Genomic DNA, 17,990 nt, shown 5'->3' on the forward strand with positions numbered 1-17,990 from the left:
TGGTCTTAGTTCAGATTCAGATTCAGTGATGCTGAAATCTCCCACCCCCAACTCTAACTGGCCTAGATCAGAACATATGGCTTATATCTAAATTAAAACTATCCAGGTTGTCTTCCTCCCTTTCCATCTACTCCAAGACTGTTCTTAATGTTGTATTGATGTTTCTAAATCACAGTTTATTATATGTAATCATGTAAACTATAGTTCAAATTAACCATCATTGATATTCATCAAATATTCAACTCTATTTTTGTTCATAGCATTAACAGACCATTCTAGAGACAACAGTTATATAAATAAAATGCAGGCATGTTGCCTTAGATCCACACCTTTTAAAGAATATTGTTCAAACACATACCCTATACAAATGCCACAACATTGATCTGCAGGATCATATGTACATCAAATGCAAACTAACAAATGAAATCACTAAAAACTCTAGGGTGGATTCCTGTGTTTTGTCGTCTATTTTTTAAAGTCAAGGAACAACAATGAAAAAATAATAATAAAAAAATACATTAAACAAGCCCCCAAATTTACTGGCTGGCATTGGTTAGGCTAGTGACTACTGAGACCATCATGACTGATGGCAAAGGTAATCACACCTATCTCTGATGTTACCTTGTCCTTTCACTCCTCTGTTGCATAGTGAATCTATATCCTACATTTAAAGACCCCTGGGACAAGGCATTTGTTTGCAGAACACCTTGTAAATGGGGCCCCTGGGGACCTGTTTGGGGTCTCTAGAAACCACTACAATAGAAATATATATTAATAATTGATAGTAAGTGAAAACATATTATTTATGTCTGACTTAAAACGACAGCATTTGATGGGGAATATAAAGAGTGAAGAATGAAACATGTCTGATTTCTATACCATTCATTTAAAATCTTTTGTGTGTGACAGGGTGCATAGAGCCTCCCTGATCTCCAGCAAACAAAGAGTTAACTCCTGCTTCCCCCTCACACAGGTAGTCATGGGCAAGTAATGGAGCAGGGCTGGAGACTCAAACTCCAATCAGGCTGCTGGGAGAATTCAGCAAACTCTATAAGAACAGCTACTTGGGTAATAGTAAATCCTTAGGAAGGGTGCATTTCACATGAAGTTATTCTAGGTGCTGGCTTATAGTATAGGTATTTTTAATGGAGTGGTTTTTGTTCCTTTTTCTTTTTTAATTATGTAAAGCAATTTAGAAATCATTCTTACCGTACCCAGTGTAAAACCTTGAGGAGGAAAATGTGCTGATTGGAAGACTGAGTTTCCTATCATTGAACCAGTTGATTTTCACCGGCTTCCACTAAGGTTAGAGTTTTGTATTGTTTTGACTCATTTGTTTGGCTGGGAGATAGGATGTTGCACCAAGAAGTCACTTAGCTATGGATTCTAAGCTACCCTAATGCTCTATGGTTAAAAGATCAGCTCAAGTTGACTGTCCTGTCTTAACTTTTCTTACTATTATTCCTGCCTCCTCACAGGTGCATGCATCTTAATGGTCCTTTGCCAAGAGCAGCAGGTTTGAGGCTTGTTTTATAGCTTATGCTAATACCCTGCCTGTTGATCAGTTAGCTTTCAGGGTTCACTGTGAATAGTTAAACTATTTTATGCCACACTGAAGTAGCCATGAAACTTCCTAAATACAAGTTCAAAAGGAATTGGAAACTGAAATGCAGCTTTCAAGCAGATTCAAAAGTAGCTGTCATGGACAAGTCTGAGAGACTTGCTACCAGGCTTTTGGGCTTGTGGACGGTTCTAAGAAGTGATGACCAGAATCCAGAGGGGTTTTCTCCCCACTCCTCTAAGAGGATGTATGGAACCAAGATGAGCCCTCCACCAGCCTCCAGTACACCTTGCCCCATAGAAGTCTGGGGAGTGATGACCCACAAGCCCAGTCCCCAGCCTGCTCCACCAGAACCATCTTTACAGGTCTGGGGTGACCCTCATGCTGTTCCTGATTGTCCCTGCTGCACTGTAGAGCTCTGTCTCTGTACAGGGGATTTGGGGGGGGAAGATATTCACCAAGCAAGGGCCCAAGGGTAAGTGGTCTGTTTTGCCGGGTCACTTCTTCTCCTGGCTAGATGGAGGGATCCAATGGTGACAAGAATGTTGGGGTATTACGTGCTCACTGAATGGATGGAAGTGTCTTCTGCTCCCAGAAAATAACATGAGTGTGAGCTCACGGTGATAGTGTGTGATAGTAGGAAGTGAAACTCACTACACAAAGCAATGTCAAATGCTAGCTGTAAATAAATGGCTGAAGTTTTTTGGTTTTTTTGCCTAAATCAGGAGTGGCCAACCTGTGGCTCCGGAGCCACATGCCACTCTTCGGGGGTTAATATGCGCCTCCTTACATAGGTGCTGACCCTGGGGCTGGAGCTACAGTTGCCAACTTTCCAATGTGCTACAGAGTGCTCACTGCTCAACCCCTGGCTCTGCCCCAGGTCCTGGCCCCACTCCACTCCTTCCCCCAAGGCCACCGCCCCTTCTCCTGAGTCTGCAGTGCCCTTGCTGCTGCTCCTCCTTCTTTCCCCCTCTCCCCCCTCCCCCCCGCTGCCTCCTGCACACCACAAAACAGCTGATCATAGCAGGCGGGAGGAGCAGGGATGGAGGGTTAAGTGCTGATCGGTGGTGGTGCTGGTGGGTGGGAGACACTGGGTGATGGGGAGCTGATGGGGGGCGGGGGGCTCCTGACATGTTACTGTGGCTCTTTGGCAATGCACATTGGTAAATTCTGGCTCCTTCTCAGGCTCAGGTTGGCCATCCTGGTCTAAACTTTTCAGTTTGGGTTAGGCCTCTCTGGCAGTTAAAAATAAACCAGGAATTTTGGACACTGCCCCACAGAACTAATGTGATCTGCATATATACCAGGGATGATATAGAGGGGAGTGGGCAGGATAGGAGGAAACTGGTTACAGTAACAGGCTTATATGGTGGTTGTGCTTAGTAATGCATCCTCCTATTTATTTATAATGCGAGGGGAGGCATTCAATGTAATTATAAGGAAATAAAAATTAAAACTGTGTGTGTTACTAAGCACAGCAACTGTTTAGGCCTATTACTTCTCCCTCCTCCCCACTTTAACATTACTTTTTTATAGTTAGCTCACCTAAGCTCTTTGGGACAGGAGACATAGGGACTTGGTTTTTTTAAATGTCCATTTAGCCCAGTTTTGTTGCCCTTTTACACTATGTATAAACCTACAGATATCTTAAGATAAGATAAAGGTTAAGAGTTATGTAGGAGTCAAAAAAGGACAAGACATGATTATCACCCAATTACTTTAAAACTTAAAGGTTTTTTTTGAGTGTATATAAACTTGGTGCTTCAGGGCATAAAGCTAAGGGCTTGTCTACACAGAACTGTAATGGAGACTATAGGCGAGTGATTTCTAAAGTGCATTAATATGATGGACATTAATTGGTTGTTGTAGACCCTGCAGGTGCACGCTAAAGATTCCCTAGTGTGGTTTATATAGTATGATTTCAAACAGTACTACGGTAAAGAGCACTAGGGAACCTTTAGTGTGCACCAGCAGCATCTAAATGGACCAACTAATGTGTAATACATCAGCATGTTTTGCAAATCACACCCTTGTAATTTGCATTACTCCACTGTGCAGACAAGCACTAACTGATCAAGAGTAATAAAAACTTTCTGTGGGCAGGTTATTTCAGAATTTTCTATCATAGGATTTTTTGCAGCTTGCTCGGAAGGATCCGATATTGGCCACTGTGGGGAAAAAAATGGATTTGAGAGATGTATTGCTTTTATTCTGTATGTTTGCAGCTTTGGTCTAGCCATGTTGGTCCCAGGATATTTTAGAGGGACAAGGTGGGTGAGGAAATATTGGACCTTGTCTCTTTATTCTATATGGCAGTTTCTAGTTTAACATAAATGTTCAGAGTAATAATATAATGATGATTTTTAATTACTCTTTAAAACTGCAGTGATATTATACCTAGCACTTATAGAGACTAACATGGAAATGAGGCTTCATTGATTTTTCTGAAGTGCTTTAGGATCTTCTGCTGAAAGATGCTGATACAAACATGAGCTGGCTATTGTATCATGCTTTGCAACTGTTCTTATCACAGAAGCATAATAAGAAGAGAACCACCTTTAAGGTTTTATTTTGGAAAGACAAAATTATGTTTGCAGGAATTGTTGGTGGTATGAAATCATAAGACTAATTTTGGGTCCTACTGTCGTCTATATGGGTTGCTCCCACACATGGAGACTCGAAATTCTGTAAGATTCTACTCAGTTTCCCATTAACTCTATCAGGATTTGGGGACTCGGTCTGCTTCCTGAAAAAGGAGGGGGTGGGTATAATGCAACCTGTGAAGGCCAGGGCTATCTATGCAAAGACCATGATTCTCTCCAGTTAACATCTCTGCTCCTGCATGATTTCAGCTGCCAGAGAATCCCAGCTCAGGTGTTTCCATAGTATGAAAAGAGGAAAGCAGGTTGAACTGGTCAAATGGTACAGTTCAACCCCTTGGATGGGAATCTGCAGGGTTAGTAGAAGAAAAGTAACAGAAATTGACATTTTGCCCCTTACTCCTCCACCCCACCCAACTGCTTTGGTATTTTTTCCATCTGGATCTGCAAGGTTCTTATCCATCTTTGACCATGCTAAGTTTGTTACTACTTATGTTCTAAAATAATATTGTTTAGGGATTTATAATAGGTCCCACTGCAAACTCATCTTCATCCCATTAATAAGACTGCATGTCTGAGGTAAGTTTTCTGAAGTGCTTTGAGATGTTGGCTATAAAGGGTATTTTAAAAACCCAGAACTTACTATTTAAAAATACCTATATATTGAAGAAATGCAGTAATGTATTTTAGAATAAATTATGTTAATAAATGTTTGTAGCTAAAGCCATCACTGAGAAGAAAAATAAATACAAAATAGATTGTTTATAGAAGACAATGTAGAATAAAGTGCTCTGGTCTTGAAGTTTCTGTAATGAAGGTAATTTGTTGATCCAATAGAAGTTATCTTGTAAAATAGTACAGAAGGATGAGGATGAATGTAATGTTGGGGAAGGATATTAGAAATCGGCACTACTCCCTGAATTTTGGGACACTTGTCAGGACAGATCCATAGTTTCCAAAATATCTATGCACTTGTAATAACATGCTTCACTTATAAAACAATACAAGATGAAGGAAGAAGTGTAGTAGCAAGCTGCTATCTATGATGAGCTGATCCTACCAAAGGTAAATACAGCCAAGGCAAATATCTTTATTTTTGGTAGAAATAAAATGAAGTAACTTTACAACAATCAATATTTTAAAACTGTTTAGTGAGCTTTTCCATAGTGGAACTCCACCAAGCCTAGTTACACTGAATAAGATGTCACTTCATATCTTCAAGTACAGCAAAAAAGACTAACAAAGTTAATGGCTATTAGGAATATTTATTCCAGTTATGGCAGCTAAAGCTCATAAAATTAATGGGATAGCAGCTGTCCCTATATTTTTACCCATCCACATCTTGCCCTTAAACCAAATCTTTCTTATTTTACTTTATTATATATCTGAAATTCAGTGCACCATGCAAATGTTTTCATACTATACCTGCCTCTTAGACAAATGCAATATTCTAGAGCTTAACTCTTTGTGCTCATATACAAGCTGAATTCTATTTTATTTATGCCTGCCAAGCAATGGATTGTGAACTAGCACTGTGTATTCTAGATATATGTAGGTTCTAACTTTTGGAGCCTTGTAGCAATTTCAAATACAGTTTGAAGAACCAGGGTTGTTGTAACCATTTTTTTTAAAGGATATATTTGCCATTTGACCAAATCAGAGTGACTGTGAAAAATAATTAAAAATAAATAAATCAGAATTGCATAATATTGAAGCAGTGCTTTCAAAGACCATGTTAAAATGCAAAGCAGATTTATAGCAACTATTAGATAGTTACTGCATATCTTTAGAATAGATAGTAAATAAGAAAAAAAAAATCTTTTTAAGCGTTGTTTGAGATATGGCAGAACTTAAAAAGGCTGCCACTCAGTGGCAGTAACAACTTGGATCTTTTTATGATCAGTACAAATACTTGACTATTTACATAATTTAGGCATTGACTAAAATGTAGGCCCCAATCCTATAATTGCTTACATAAACAAATAATTTTACTAATCCTGTGACTGTCTCGTGTAATAGGATTGCTCATATCTGTGAACTGAGCACATGTGTGAATGTTTGTTTGCAAGATGGGGGCCTTAGTTATGTTGCTAATTTTTTACTACTTTATACTTATTACACAGTTTTAGACTTGGGAGTATAGGCAATACTTTTATAAATATAATTTAAGAATATGTTCTGTATTGTATATTTGTGCTTAGAGAGAATAAGGCCCTTTTAAAAATGTGGGCATCTCCTACCTACACAAACTCATTTATTTAATTCTACATGATTCTACTGAGGTCAAGGGATGTAGAATTGGATTCTTTGTTAGGAAAGACACCTACTTAAACTGGATCAGGAATGTGCAAGGTGCTCATGTCATGAGTTTTCCTACATTCTTCTAGTCACTGAACCAATCGGGCCAGGTCAGATTAAACTAGTTCTATAATTTGGTGAATTCCTCTTAAGAAATATATATTCATATGCACTGAGTGCTAATGAACAGTGCACCCAATCATATTTCCACTTAATTCAATGACAACATTCCAAATGGTATTTGAAGAAATATCATGCCCTTTAAAAGGACTAGAGTCCACTGAAGAAATAAATGCTTTGGCATGATGAAGTCATTTTGTTCCCCAAGCAGAGAAGCATAAATGTATAAGTTGTTTGGGCTTTTTACACTTGATCAGGTAACTGGTGTTCATGCAGCATCAATGCATAATATAGAAATAGCCTTGTTTAATCAGATATGAGGCACTGATACTTATCATTCAACACTAGGAATATTGTAAATGTAATATATTCCTAGTCTGTTCCCAACTGTATTTTAATCTGGCTGTTTCTTAAAGCTTGTATCCTTTCATCTCCCTTTTGCTGATTAAATTACTCCATCTCCCTGTGAGTAAAGTGTCAGTTGCCTATGTCTACATTGCAGGTGAAGGTGTCACTGTAGTGTGGGTAGGCAGGCCTGTGTTGGTTTTTAATCTAGATAGTATGGATAACAATAGTGTAGACATGGTGGCACAGGTTCAGCATGGGCTAGCAACCCGAGTACATACCCGGGCTCACTCGTGGGTTTGTATTTGGGCAGCTAGCCATGCAGTCACATCTATACTATTGTGTTACCCATGCTTGCCTTAATCTAGGTATGCTTACCTGTGCTAGTCTCACTTTCACTTGCATTATAGATATAATCTTTTGATGCAAATATCCATACTCTCATTTGATAAATATCATGGCAGCTCCAGTTTAACATATCAATCTGGAATATTTAAATTGCTAAAATTTGCTAAAGGAAAGCCAGTTGTCACAAGTTAAATTGAAAGAATTTGTTCAGAATGTATACTTTGCGTAATGGACTTTACAGCATGTTCATACCTTTTTCTTTAGTGCACAAACAGTATTATATAATGGCAATATGCTTTGAGATTTTGATACTTTCTGATCTTAAAGGCTTTGGTATAACTTAATATTTGTACTCCAGTCAGCTACAGGACAACAGCAACAGCAAAAACATTGACAATGCAGTTCATAGTCCGGTTTTCCCATCTCACTGTGCAGGTCCCTAAAAGATAATTTAAAAAAAAATCAGAAAATAAGCTTGCTCCCCATGCCTTCTCTGTTAAATTCTATTATATTTCAATGCAAAAGACCAGAAATTTAGGATTAAAAAAAACAACCCTCATATACTCATTTATCCGAGGAAATGTAATAGGAATTTGTAATCCTCTCCATAAAGATGAATTTACTCTTACCTTTTTCTCTTTGGAATACAGAAACGAATACCATCAAAACGGCATCAAACTTATACATACTACTATTTACTAATAAACTTAGTTTTAAATAAGGTAAAAACCCCAATATAATAAAACAAATTAAGTTCTCTCTATAACCTGGAGAAAAAGCTATTTTTCTCCAACTTTTGATTCTGCAGCTAAAGATTAGAGAAATGTAAATAGCTATGGGGTGTAAGAATGGAGTGAAAAGCTCTGATTAATGACTTCCTCCTGTCCTTGTGAACTAATAATTTTTCTGAGGTCAGAGAATCATTTCTTGTTCTTCCCTATCACACAACATATAGCATTTGATAGTTACTTAAGCTCAAAACCTACCTGGCACAGTCACAGGGAGAGAAGATTGGTTCAGAATGAGTTTTTAAAAACATTGATTTAAATCAGTCCTTGCCACCCTGCCAACAAGGAATTCCCCCTCCCTCCATGTTCAGCCAATGAATCAATATTTTCAAATCCTTTTCTATACTCTTTGGCTCTTTTGCTTTGGTATGTAAAAGAAACTTCCATGGCAAAATAAGAATAGACTCATACTACACTTATGACATTAAGAACATAGATAAGAATATGTGGTTTTATTTACATGGACATAATGGGAAATCAGCAAAAGAAGCTGCTGCTTTGACATTTCTAAAGCCAACAATATATACGTATCCCAACACAAACTGTGACCTGAATGTACTTATTTATTGGAACCTATTTTTTAACTAATGATTCAACTCAAGTCTTGTGTTTTAAATGCAGTCTTTTAACCTTTTTTACAACAGAATCCTGGTGCCTCATTTTAAGTCCTTGGCAGGCTTGAAAGCAGTCCAATAATCTTACAACACCACACTGTGAACTGAAATGGGGGAACTTGGAAATAAATGCAGAAGTGAATAAAATAAAGGAACATGGCAACTGACTGCAAGAAAGAAATAAAAGCTATAACAACATTAGTCAAACTATTTCTGCTTTAGCTAAAAACAAATGCCAATTCTTTATTTGTGCCAGCTTCTCTTAGACTAGGGCAGTCCACTTATAATAAGTAGGCAGACATTCAGAATTGCAAATTTACATTTAGAGCACACACTACTAATTAAGTCAGCATCCCTACAATTGAAGATCTTCTATGGGGACTAATTTGCACAATCTTTCTTTCAAACTGAAGATAGCTCCGCTGGTATTGCTAATTTTGTCATACCCCAGTGTTCTCCATCCATCTATTATTCATTCAATCCTGGGTGCATCTGTTGAAAATGCATACAAGGCCTCCGGGTCTGGAGTTGGTGGCTTTTTGTAATCAACCCTTCAAACCGCTAAAAATATTATTTGTAGCACAGCTGAGCAACAGGTAGCACACTCACCATCTTTTATTTTACTTGAATCTGAATGAGGGAACCTACCATCAGTTGTGGTATCCCAAAAGCACGAGCTTGCTGTGTGGAGACCAGCGCCACACTTCTGCATCACTGCACAGGTTACTGAAGGACAGAGTAATAAAATAAGTGTTTTCATTAATAAAACAACCGATGAATCTGCAGACTGAATGAAACTACCACCATGAAATACATAATTGGAAGCCTCAAAACACAGCCAAGACTAATTCATTTAGTGACAAAACAAGAATGGCAGCTTCTTCCCTTTATGTATTTGTTATATCACATGGTCGTATACCAGCTACCATTTTACTGACCTGCAAGCCTTCAGTTACCTTTTAACTAGTCTCGAAACAAGGAAAGCTATTATGCAACATTCCCTTTAAAAGTCTTCATACTAAGATTTTTAATATGAAGTCTACTGAAAGTGTCTTAACACTGATCTATCATTTTGGGGATAATTGTTTAGATATCTTCTAGGCTACGTAGTAGCACAGGTAGTGGCAGTGGAGACATGACCGAGCCAGGCTAAGTACATAGCCACTGGTTTCAGGCTCAGCCATGCTGCTGCTACCGTGGCTATGGTGCTATATGCTGTTCTGAGAGTTAGCATGAGTATGTATAAACAAGCAGGGGAATCTCACCCCTAGCTTGCAGTGTAGACATAATCCTAGTGGTATGCAAATAACCCCTTTCCCAGAAAGCTCATTGGTATGACTAAATTCCCTAATTATCTTTTAAAATATTTAGAATTAATTTGCACTTGAAGGCACAGCCATTCACCAAGTTGGTGTGGAGGCACACTGTCCCAGTGCGAGCTACAGGAGGAATTGTGCCTGACACAGATGGTGCTTTTGGAACTCCTCTGAGTAGAAGCAGCATGTAGTCTTAAACCATGTTTTAAGTGGGTGCAGCATCTAGCCTGGTCCAGCTGCCTTTGAAGAAGCAAGTGCCAGCATCAGTTCAAGCTGGAAGGAGTCCTTGCACCCCCCCAAAGGAAAGACCTGCCCTGCCACTGTGTCCAGCCTACACATACAGGCAAAAGTGGGGACAGAGTGTACTTTTTCCCTTTTAAGTTCTCCACATGTGCATCCTTGAAAACAGTGGACACAATCTACCCTTTAGGATGCAATCAACTGAACATCCTCTATAAAGATGTGTACTGCACGCTAAACCTCAAGTACAAATATTTCTAAAATCCTTGACAAGAATTTAGATTAATACAACCTACCTTCTGAAATAATGAGAATTTTTGGCAGATGTAATAACTTTGGGTTTTCTTTACTTTCCCGTCTTTGATTATTTTTTTTAAGAGAAAAGGAAAGACAATTGTCAGATTTAGCTCCTTTGGGAAGGGACTGTCCCTATGGTATGTCTTGTACAGGGCTAGGCACATTATCAGCATTTAGCATCAAGTAAAAATGAAAAAACTGCCACAGTTTTGTTGCATATGAATGTTTAAGTGATCAAGCATACACACAAATAATACGGACATTTTCTCAGTTCCTAATTACATGTTTGGGGTGGGGGTGACGTACAGGAGAGATTACAGTACAGGAGAAAACTGAGAGTATGTTTGTTTTTAAACTTCAAAGTCCTCCTAGTTTGAAAACGAATTCTTCCCAGCAATTACAGGTCTGAATTGTATAAGGCAAAGTATGGATACTGGTACTTACCAATGTATTTGTATGTTTTTCCTAGTTTTACCAGATGTGTTAAAGATTGCTCCACTATAGTTGCAGTCCACTGATTGACTTTGTTGTGATTGTAATCTACCTTGCCCAAAATCCCTTCTATGCACTACAAATAGAGAAAAATCAATTGCACTAGTAATATATCTATATGAAATGTCTCAAAACAAACAATGTTTAATACAGTAACTCCAAATATTTACTAAACAATCCCAGAACACTTGCAGGGCAACTGAGTATCTTAGAATAATGATTTTGAAATCAATTTACCTCACTGTATACCAGTTGCTGAATTGGGAAATGAAATATAATTCAGCATCCATAGATGCTGGGATATTTACTATATATTCTTCTTTCTAGCTCAAAGGTACAACTGATGTGGTGAAGTGAGGCTGTCTGTAGAAATGTATTGCAGAAAAGACCTTTAAATAGTTAAGACTGCAACATGACTTTTGTTTAAAAGTCAAGCTTTCTTAAAATCTACATGCTTAATCAGATTCTTTTGAAAGCAGGTGTGCCTCAGGAGGGCACAGGGTTGGGTTAGTGACCATAATTTGAATTATTTGAGTGGGGGAAAAGCCGTTTTTGTTTCTAGCTTTTTTCTTTTTTTTTAACAGAGCTAGGGACCAAACTATTGATGTGACATGGATAAAAATGGTTTCAATCTGTTAATCAAGGTAGTGCATGGCACCCTTTAAGTGAGAGGGTACATAGGAACCCAAACTGAGAGAGAATATTTAAAATCATGTTCACTACCTTTGCACAGATGTGTTGCCTGACAGGATTACAGCTAACATGCACCAATAAAGGGGAAAAAAGTGAGAGGGTTTCTATGCAGTTACTTTATGCTTGCCTGGGGCATTTATGTCCGCACATTTCTCTGAACCTGACCCTTTCTTTGTACACCTGCACAATAAATATTTAATAACTCATGTTGCTAGCTAAAAGGTGTCGTGTTTTTTTATTTATGGGGAAATTTTACTGTGCTTGCTGTTAGGTCAGCAGGCAATCTAACCAAAGTTTTGGTATCAGGTGGGGAGGAGACAGAACTTGGGAGTGGGGAAGGAAGGAAATGATGGGACAGGATAGGAAGAGGGGTTGCAGTTGTGAGGGGGCAGAAAAGGAGGGAGAGGTAACTTCCTGATCTTGGGGGCAAGTTAATGTGGCTTCAAAAGACACTGCATGGAGGTTTGGAACTAGCAGTGCAGGTACCTTGACTGCTGAGAGAAAAAGGACTGTCTTGCCAGAGTTGTCAACACGCAGATTCTCGGCAATTCCCAGATCACAAGGTTGCAGAAGTTTCCCAGACAGCAAGGTGTACACCATGATAGGTGATTTGGGTTGAGACAGGTGGCCAGCATTGGCATTGTGTTTTGCCCACTTTGTGGTGTGTAACCAGTGATTTGAAGTTGTGATCGACCTGAGACTCTGGCATTTCACTTGAATGGAAATGATCTGGCTCTTATTCCTGGTGTTCACCTTGTGCAGTGTATGACAGCAGATTTGGACCACATCAGAGATTTGTGTCTGGGGACTATGATAGTTTTCTGATTTGGCTGAGTGTCTGCATAATTGCTACAGCAATGAGATGAAAGCTATTAATAAGTGTTGGAAGAAGATTAATCGGGAAATTGGATGGGTCATGGCTGACCAGAAAATGTCTACTGTATTGCACAGAAATATTGCGAGCTCTGAAACCTCACTGTTTTGGAAGATTGGGTACTTTTATTGGACAGGGTCAGAGGATCTTTCTCTCAAATATAAAACTGTCTGTGGCAGGGCCAGTAAGAGAAATGTTTTTCTGTTCCAAAATACAAACTCCACCTTCCAACCATTCTGAAACCTGAACAGAAACACTATTCCACTCTAACACGGTTTGTTTTTAACTCCAGGCACTGTATATGAGTTGGGTTATGAGGGGGTGGGGGGAAGTAACAGCAATAGAAACTTTTGTATACCAGGGTGTGAAGACTTCAGGGAGATGTGTTCCCACCACCACAAATAAGGGACACTAGGTACAGTAGTGAGCCCGGTTACAGGGGGGAAAGGTAGTGAATGGGTCAGGGATATGGCTGGGGAGGTGTGCCAAAGCAGGGCTAGTGGGGTCCAGCTGGGGTGTGCGCATGGGGGGGGTGGGAATGGCAAGATAGTGGTGGGCTGGCTGGTTTAGTATGCAAATTGTGGGATATGTGTACAACTGCCTGAATGCCTACTAACCCTACCACCAACATATCTTTTCCTGTTTAAAAAAAAAAAAACCTAGGAAATTCAATAGTAAAAAACTTTAACTTTCTATTAGTATAGTTTACTTGGTGGTAGATCGTCCCCTTGCAGAACACTAAGTGGAGCAAAACTCAAACTTCTGAAAACCTTAACTGTGCCCTCTTTCAGAAATGCCCCAATATGCCTCGTTAACATGTGTAACTTTTACTCTGCCACCCTAAGAATTGTTGAAATGTACAAGCTTTTACAATCTCCAGGAATCCAGCTAACATTATGGAAGGACAAAGTGGGGGAGGGGGACAAAGGTTGCCCAATACCACATTCCATCTACCCTCTTCAAGCAATGCCTCAATATGCACATACCACATACTCACTAGGGATGTAAATAGCAGCTCAAAAAGGTGACCGTGTAACTGATTAAAATTTTATTGGCTACACTGTCAAATGTCTAACCAGGGAACTAGGGGTGTCGGGGTGCTGCGGCAGCCCATGTTTTACGCAGGGCCTGGCTACTGGCTAGAGTCCTGGGCTGGGGGGGCAGGGGAGCGGAGTTTACTTGTTAACTGAAACCAATAAGACTGATGCTTATCAGTTAACTGGTTAAACTTTTACATCCCTAATACTCTCACTGGCCTTTGGCACTTTAAGACTCAGGAGGTTCCAGATCCTGGCCTACACTCGTACACTTAGTCAATTCCCCTTTGTAAGAAAACCCCTTTGCCCTGCAAAATATATAACATGCAATTCTATACTGAAATAACGCATACTGTATCCTGCAGGTATACATGCAGCTCTTCCCTTTGCTCATGCACAAAGGGTGCAAAACAAAGATCTCCTCAAATCACAATCAAAGCTTTACTACGCACTTCAAAATAATCCAGATATCCTCATATCCCGAACACACCTTTACACAGGCCCAACGAGTGTCTCCACTATTTAGCACAGATACACATAACATACTGACTGCACCTGGAGTGTATACAAATAACTCCCATTGGCTACTGCCAGCTCCAGGGGAACATAGGGAAGGTGGCGTGTGCAACCATTTTTTTTCTTTTTCCTGTAATAGTGTTAGATGGAGTTCTGTGGGTGAGAATGAATGAGTTGTGAAAGCAAGCAAAGAACATGTATTTCAGCAACTGCGGGGTTGGCAGAGTAAAGGTAAGTCTGTTATCCGGGTATATTGGGGCACTGCTGAAAGAGAGCAGTGTTAAGGACTTTAAGGTGTGGGCAACTTTAACTCTTCTGAAAACTGGGAAATACAGTTGGAGTTTTGCTCAAGTCAACATTCTGCAACAGGATCACATACCACCAAGCAACCTTCACCATCTGCCATTGAATATGTTCTAACAATTTTTTTGGTGAAATTTTTTTTATTTTTTTTGAGGAGTGAGGGAAAAAAATTTTCTTTACTATACTGATAACCGGTGGCTGCCTGGAATGCTGAGGTGTCACTGTGTTTTGAAGTACAGTATGGGTTCCTAAGTGCTACTGGAACATAAAAAAATCGCTTTCAGTTAAGGAACATATCTAATGGAAACAATACACATTGGTTTAACCCAATGGTGTAAACTTAAAATGGTGAAAAACTGAAAGCATTCTCTGTAAATTTAATCTCTTCTAATTCTAATTAAATTGCAGCCTGTATCATAAAGGAATCCAGTCATGTGAATTCACACGCTGAGACTAAATATAATATTGACCAATCTTAAGTTGTAAAGAAATTAACATCTGAAAGTCTACATAACTAAATGACTGTGTACATTTTTTAGACTCAGTGATGTAAACTCCACACACAACTCCCACTCAAGTTATTTAGGAGGCCTATGCCCTTAGGACGAGCAAGAACAAACTCCTCAGCTAGTTTTAATCAACCTTTATACATGGTGACACTTACAAGAAGTAAGACAGGGCTGTTGGCTTCCATTTATTACTTGATACCATTTTATGAATATTTATTTAAAAAAAATCTTCTCAAGGTTTCTAGTCTTTCTAGAGCTGCATTAATGCTAGACAATTCCCTGTATCAGATGCGCCAAAAAAAAAGCGTACAGTATTTGCCCTTACCTTGAAAGGCTAGTCGTGTAAAGAGCTGAACTGTTTCTGACATTGTTTTTGTGCTTGCTGTGCATACTGGAACAATTTTTGAAATGTGAAGTTTGACAAGACATGCAGAGACGGACTTGCAGAGTCTGCAAAGTCCTTCAGGGAATTTCATTTTAATACACTGTCTCCTACAGAACTCCACAGGACCTGTAAGCAATAGGCTCTGCACTATTCAGTTGCAGGTTGCCATGGTATTGCATTTAACAAATTCTATTACAGACTATTCACATAGCCTACTTTTCCTTGTATAAAAAGGCATTAAAAATCTGTCTTCAAAACTAATTCCAAAATTATATTTAATAAATAAATATGCACGTATGCTAAAAGCATGAAAGTATCACTGAAAGTGATACACAGCTTTTTCTAAATATTGTATTTCATTCAAGTCACTAAAATTATTAAACATAGCCTACCTCCTTAACAATGTTATGGGCTTCCTCAGCATTGAAGATCATCTATAATTTAAAAAGTCAGAAGTATAATCAGTTACTTATAGCATTTCACATTATTCTGGGGAGAAAAGAAATACTTGGGATATAGTTTTCCTTACCCCAACTAGAAAAGGCATAGATCAAGCACCACACCCAGTTAAACTGTATTTTAAACCCCAACTAGATGAAAAGTAGTTTTTAAAAATACCTCCATTCTTCAATACAACACAGCTGCCATCTGGCATTAATCCCTATGTTACAACCCCATCAAAGAGAGATTTTAAAAGCTGAGGCCTAGATACCAGGGTCCAAACTCATTTTTCCCTATCCTAAAAGATTTATACCATGTCTCTAGGCATGCCTTTACACATCATCATGAATATCCACCAGAACAAAAGACTGAATTGAACTCCCTTCATAGGGAACCCAATCCCACTCCCACTGAAATGAGGATTCCTATTTACAATTTTTTACTTATTTTAACAAACTATAAAACAGGGGATTGCAATCCTAGTACTGCAACTGCTGAGTTTTATAGGCACTAGAATTCCAAATCACTTATTCAGAATATATATATTTTTTTCATTTAAATCACCAGTCTTCTCTGCATTTGTCTGCTGGTTTTCCCCTCTCATCTTTTTTTTGTTTTTTCTGTTGCCTTCCCTCCATTAGTTTATTCCACGTGTTACTTTCTCCCTCCACTCCCCCACATGCCTTACCTAATACACAACACTTCGGTGTTGGGTGCTGTCTTTACAGACAAAGATACACAAGCAGCCTACCCAATGAGAGTACTAATTCCTGTCATTTTCACTGTGCTCTAGTGGTTCCTAGAAGTGGAGAGGCAGGGTTGAATAGACTAAATCGGGTTAGTTTAATTCTTCTTCTCTGGCTGGGAAACAGCATAGCAAAATGAAATAAATAAGATCTTGTCATTCATTTTACTGTTCCTAGAGTGGGCTCAGAAGTTTTTTGCATTTCTTTAAAAAAAAAAAAAAACTGATTTATGCTTGAGGGTTACAAACTTGTCATACATATCAATTGATAACTAAACCTGTAGGATTTTCAAAGGTTATTTTTGAAATATAAACACTGTGCTCTAGGAAGATTGTCCCTTAATCCTTGAAAGGCCACATCCCGTAACTTGTGTTGTGCAGGTGGACCCTTGCTACTGATATCAATGGGGCTGTGTGCATGGTGCAGAAAACTGGGCAAGCAAATCCAGTTGCAGGAACTAGACCTAAATCAAATCATTCCCTCTAAAGCCATTTTGCCATTCTCAACTTCTCTGCACTCTTTCAAAGCTCAAGAATTGTCCTAAGAATATATTATCTTTTTACATATGAAGACAGGGAAGAAAAAACAGGAGTGCAGACTTATTCAGCATGAACTTTATAAACTGAAACGTCTACATTTGTTTGCCCACTCTGCCTCCACATCCCTTCTCCACAGAGATTTTTGTAGCCTTCTTGTGGATTACTTTTTCATATCTTCTCCCCAGCAACTGAGCTTATGTCTTCTGGTGTAACAGTGTATCTAGCTCTGCTTCAAACCACTACTGCCTACTCTGTATCAAGGGCACTGCAAGAGGCAGCAGCTGGTACAGATCTGGCTACCTGCAACTCCCACCTCTGCTCGAGCCCAGCCTTGTCCCGGCGTGACTCCCGCCCCAGCCCAGGAGGAAAGGGGGCTTTGGGAACCGGGGCCCTGTGTGGGGTCACCAGATGTCCCCATTTCATAGGGACAGTCCCGATTTGGGGTCTTTGTCTTATACAGGCTCCTATTACCTCCTGCCCCCATCCCGGTTTTTCACATTTGCTGCCCGGTCACCCTGGCAAGGCGGGGACCCCGCGGAGGGGGGGGGGGGACACAACTCGGTGCCACCCCTGGGCCGCGCGGGCTCGGCGCTGCTGGACTCCGGCGAGATGGGCCCGACCCCCTGCCCCGGGGGCTCCCGCCCGACGTCCCGGCCGGGCCCGGGCCCGGGCCCAGCCCCGCGCTGCGAGCCCCCGAGGCCGCTCGCTCAAAGCCGGGCCGGGCCGGGCTTCCCCCGCTCGCAGCGCCCCGCGCCCACCTCGTCGCTGTGGGGGTGAAACTCCTCCATGGCCCGGCTCCGGCGGCGGCTCTGACCCGCGCGGCTCCGCCTCCCCCGGCCCGCGGCCTCCTGCGGCAGCGACCCCTGCCGGGCGCCGGGGGGAGAGCTCCCGTCGGAGCCCCCGGCCCAGCCAGACGTGAGAGGGGGGG

The 17,990-nt window shown here is 40.2% G+C and overlaps 2 protein-coding genes across 6 annotated transcripts in view; one reads left to right on the forward strand and one right to left on the reverse strand.

The window, feature by feature from the left end:
* Positions 1–980: 980 nt before the first annotated feature.
* SYTL5 (synaptotagmin like 5) overlaps positions 981–17,990 on the forward strand; it is a 186,418-nt gene continuing 169,408 nt past the window's right edge. The window contains exon 1 of one of the 4 annotated variants that reach the window (XM_039546594.1): positions 981–1,305. The gene's annotated coding sequence lies outside the window, so the exon portion shown is untranslated. Of the gene's footprint in view, positions 1,306–14,345; positions 14,371–17,990 lie in introns of those variants that run through there. The other 3 variants (XM_039546480.1, XM_039546603.1, XM_039546489.1) reach the window with 3 other exon arrangements.
* DYNLT3 (dynein light chain Tctex-type 3) lies at positions 5,232–17,970 on the reverse strand. 2 transcript variants are annotated; one of them, XM_039546616.1, is made up of 5 exons: positions 17,821–17,970; positions 15,729–15,770; positions 10,972–11,095; positions 9,323–9,400; positions 5,232–7,711 (listed from the first exon to the last, which is right to left on the reverse strand). In XM_039546616.1, the coding sequence occupies exons 1-5, from the start codon at positions 17,848–17,850 to the stop codon at positions 7,635–7,637; spliced, it is 351 nt and encodes a 116-aa protein (XP_039402550.1). In that variant the 5' UTR covers positions 17,851–17,970; the 3' UTR covers positions 5,232–7,634. The 2 variants fall into 2 exon arrangements, with proteins under 2 accessions (XP_039402550.1, XP_039402561.1); XM_039546627.1 differs by lacking the exon at positions 17,821–17,970 and adding an exon at positions 17,534–17,627.

This window comes from Mauremys reevesii, linkage group 1, assembly GCF_016161935.1.
Source record: "Mauremys reevesii isolate NIE-2019 linkage group 1, ASM1616193v1, whole genome shotgun sequence".
NCBI classification, from domain to species: domain Eukaryota; kingdom Metazoa; phylum Chordata; order Testudines; family Geoemydidae; genus Mauremys; species Mauremys reevesii.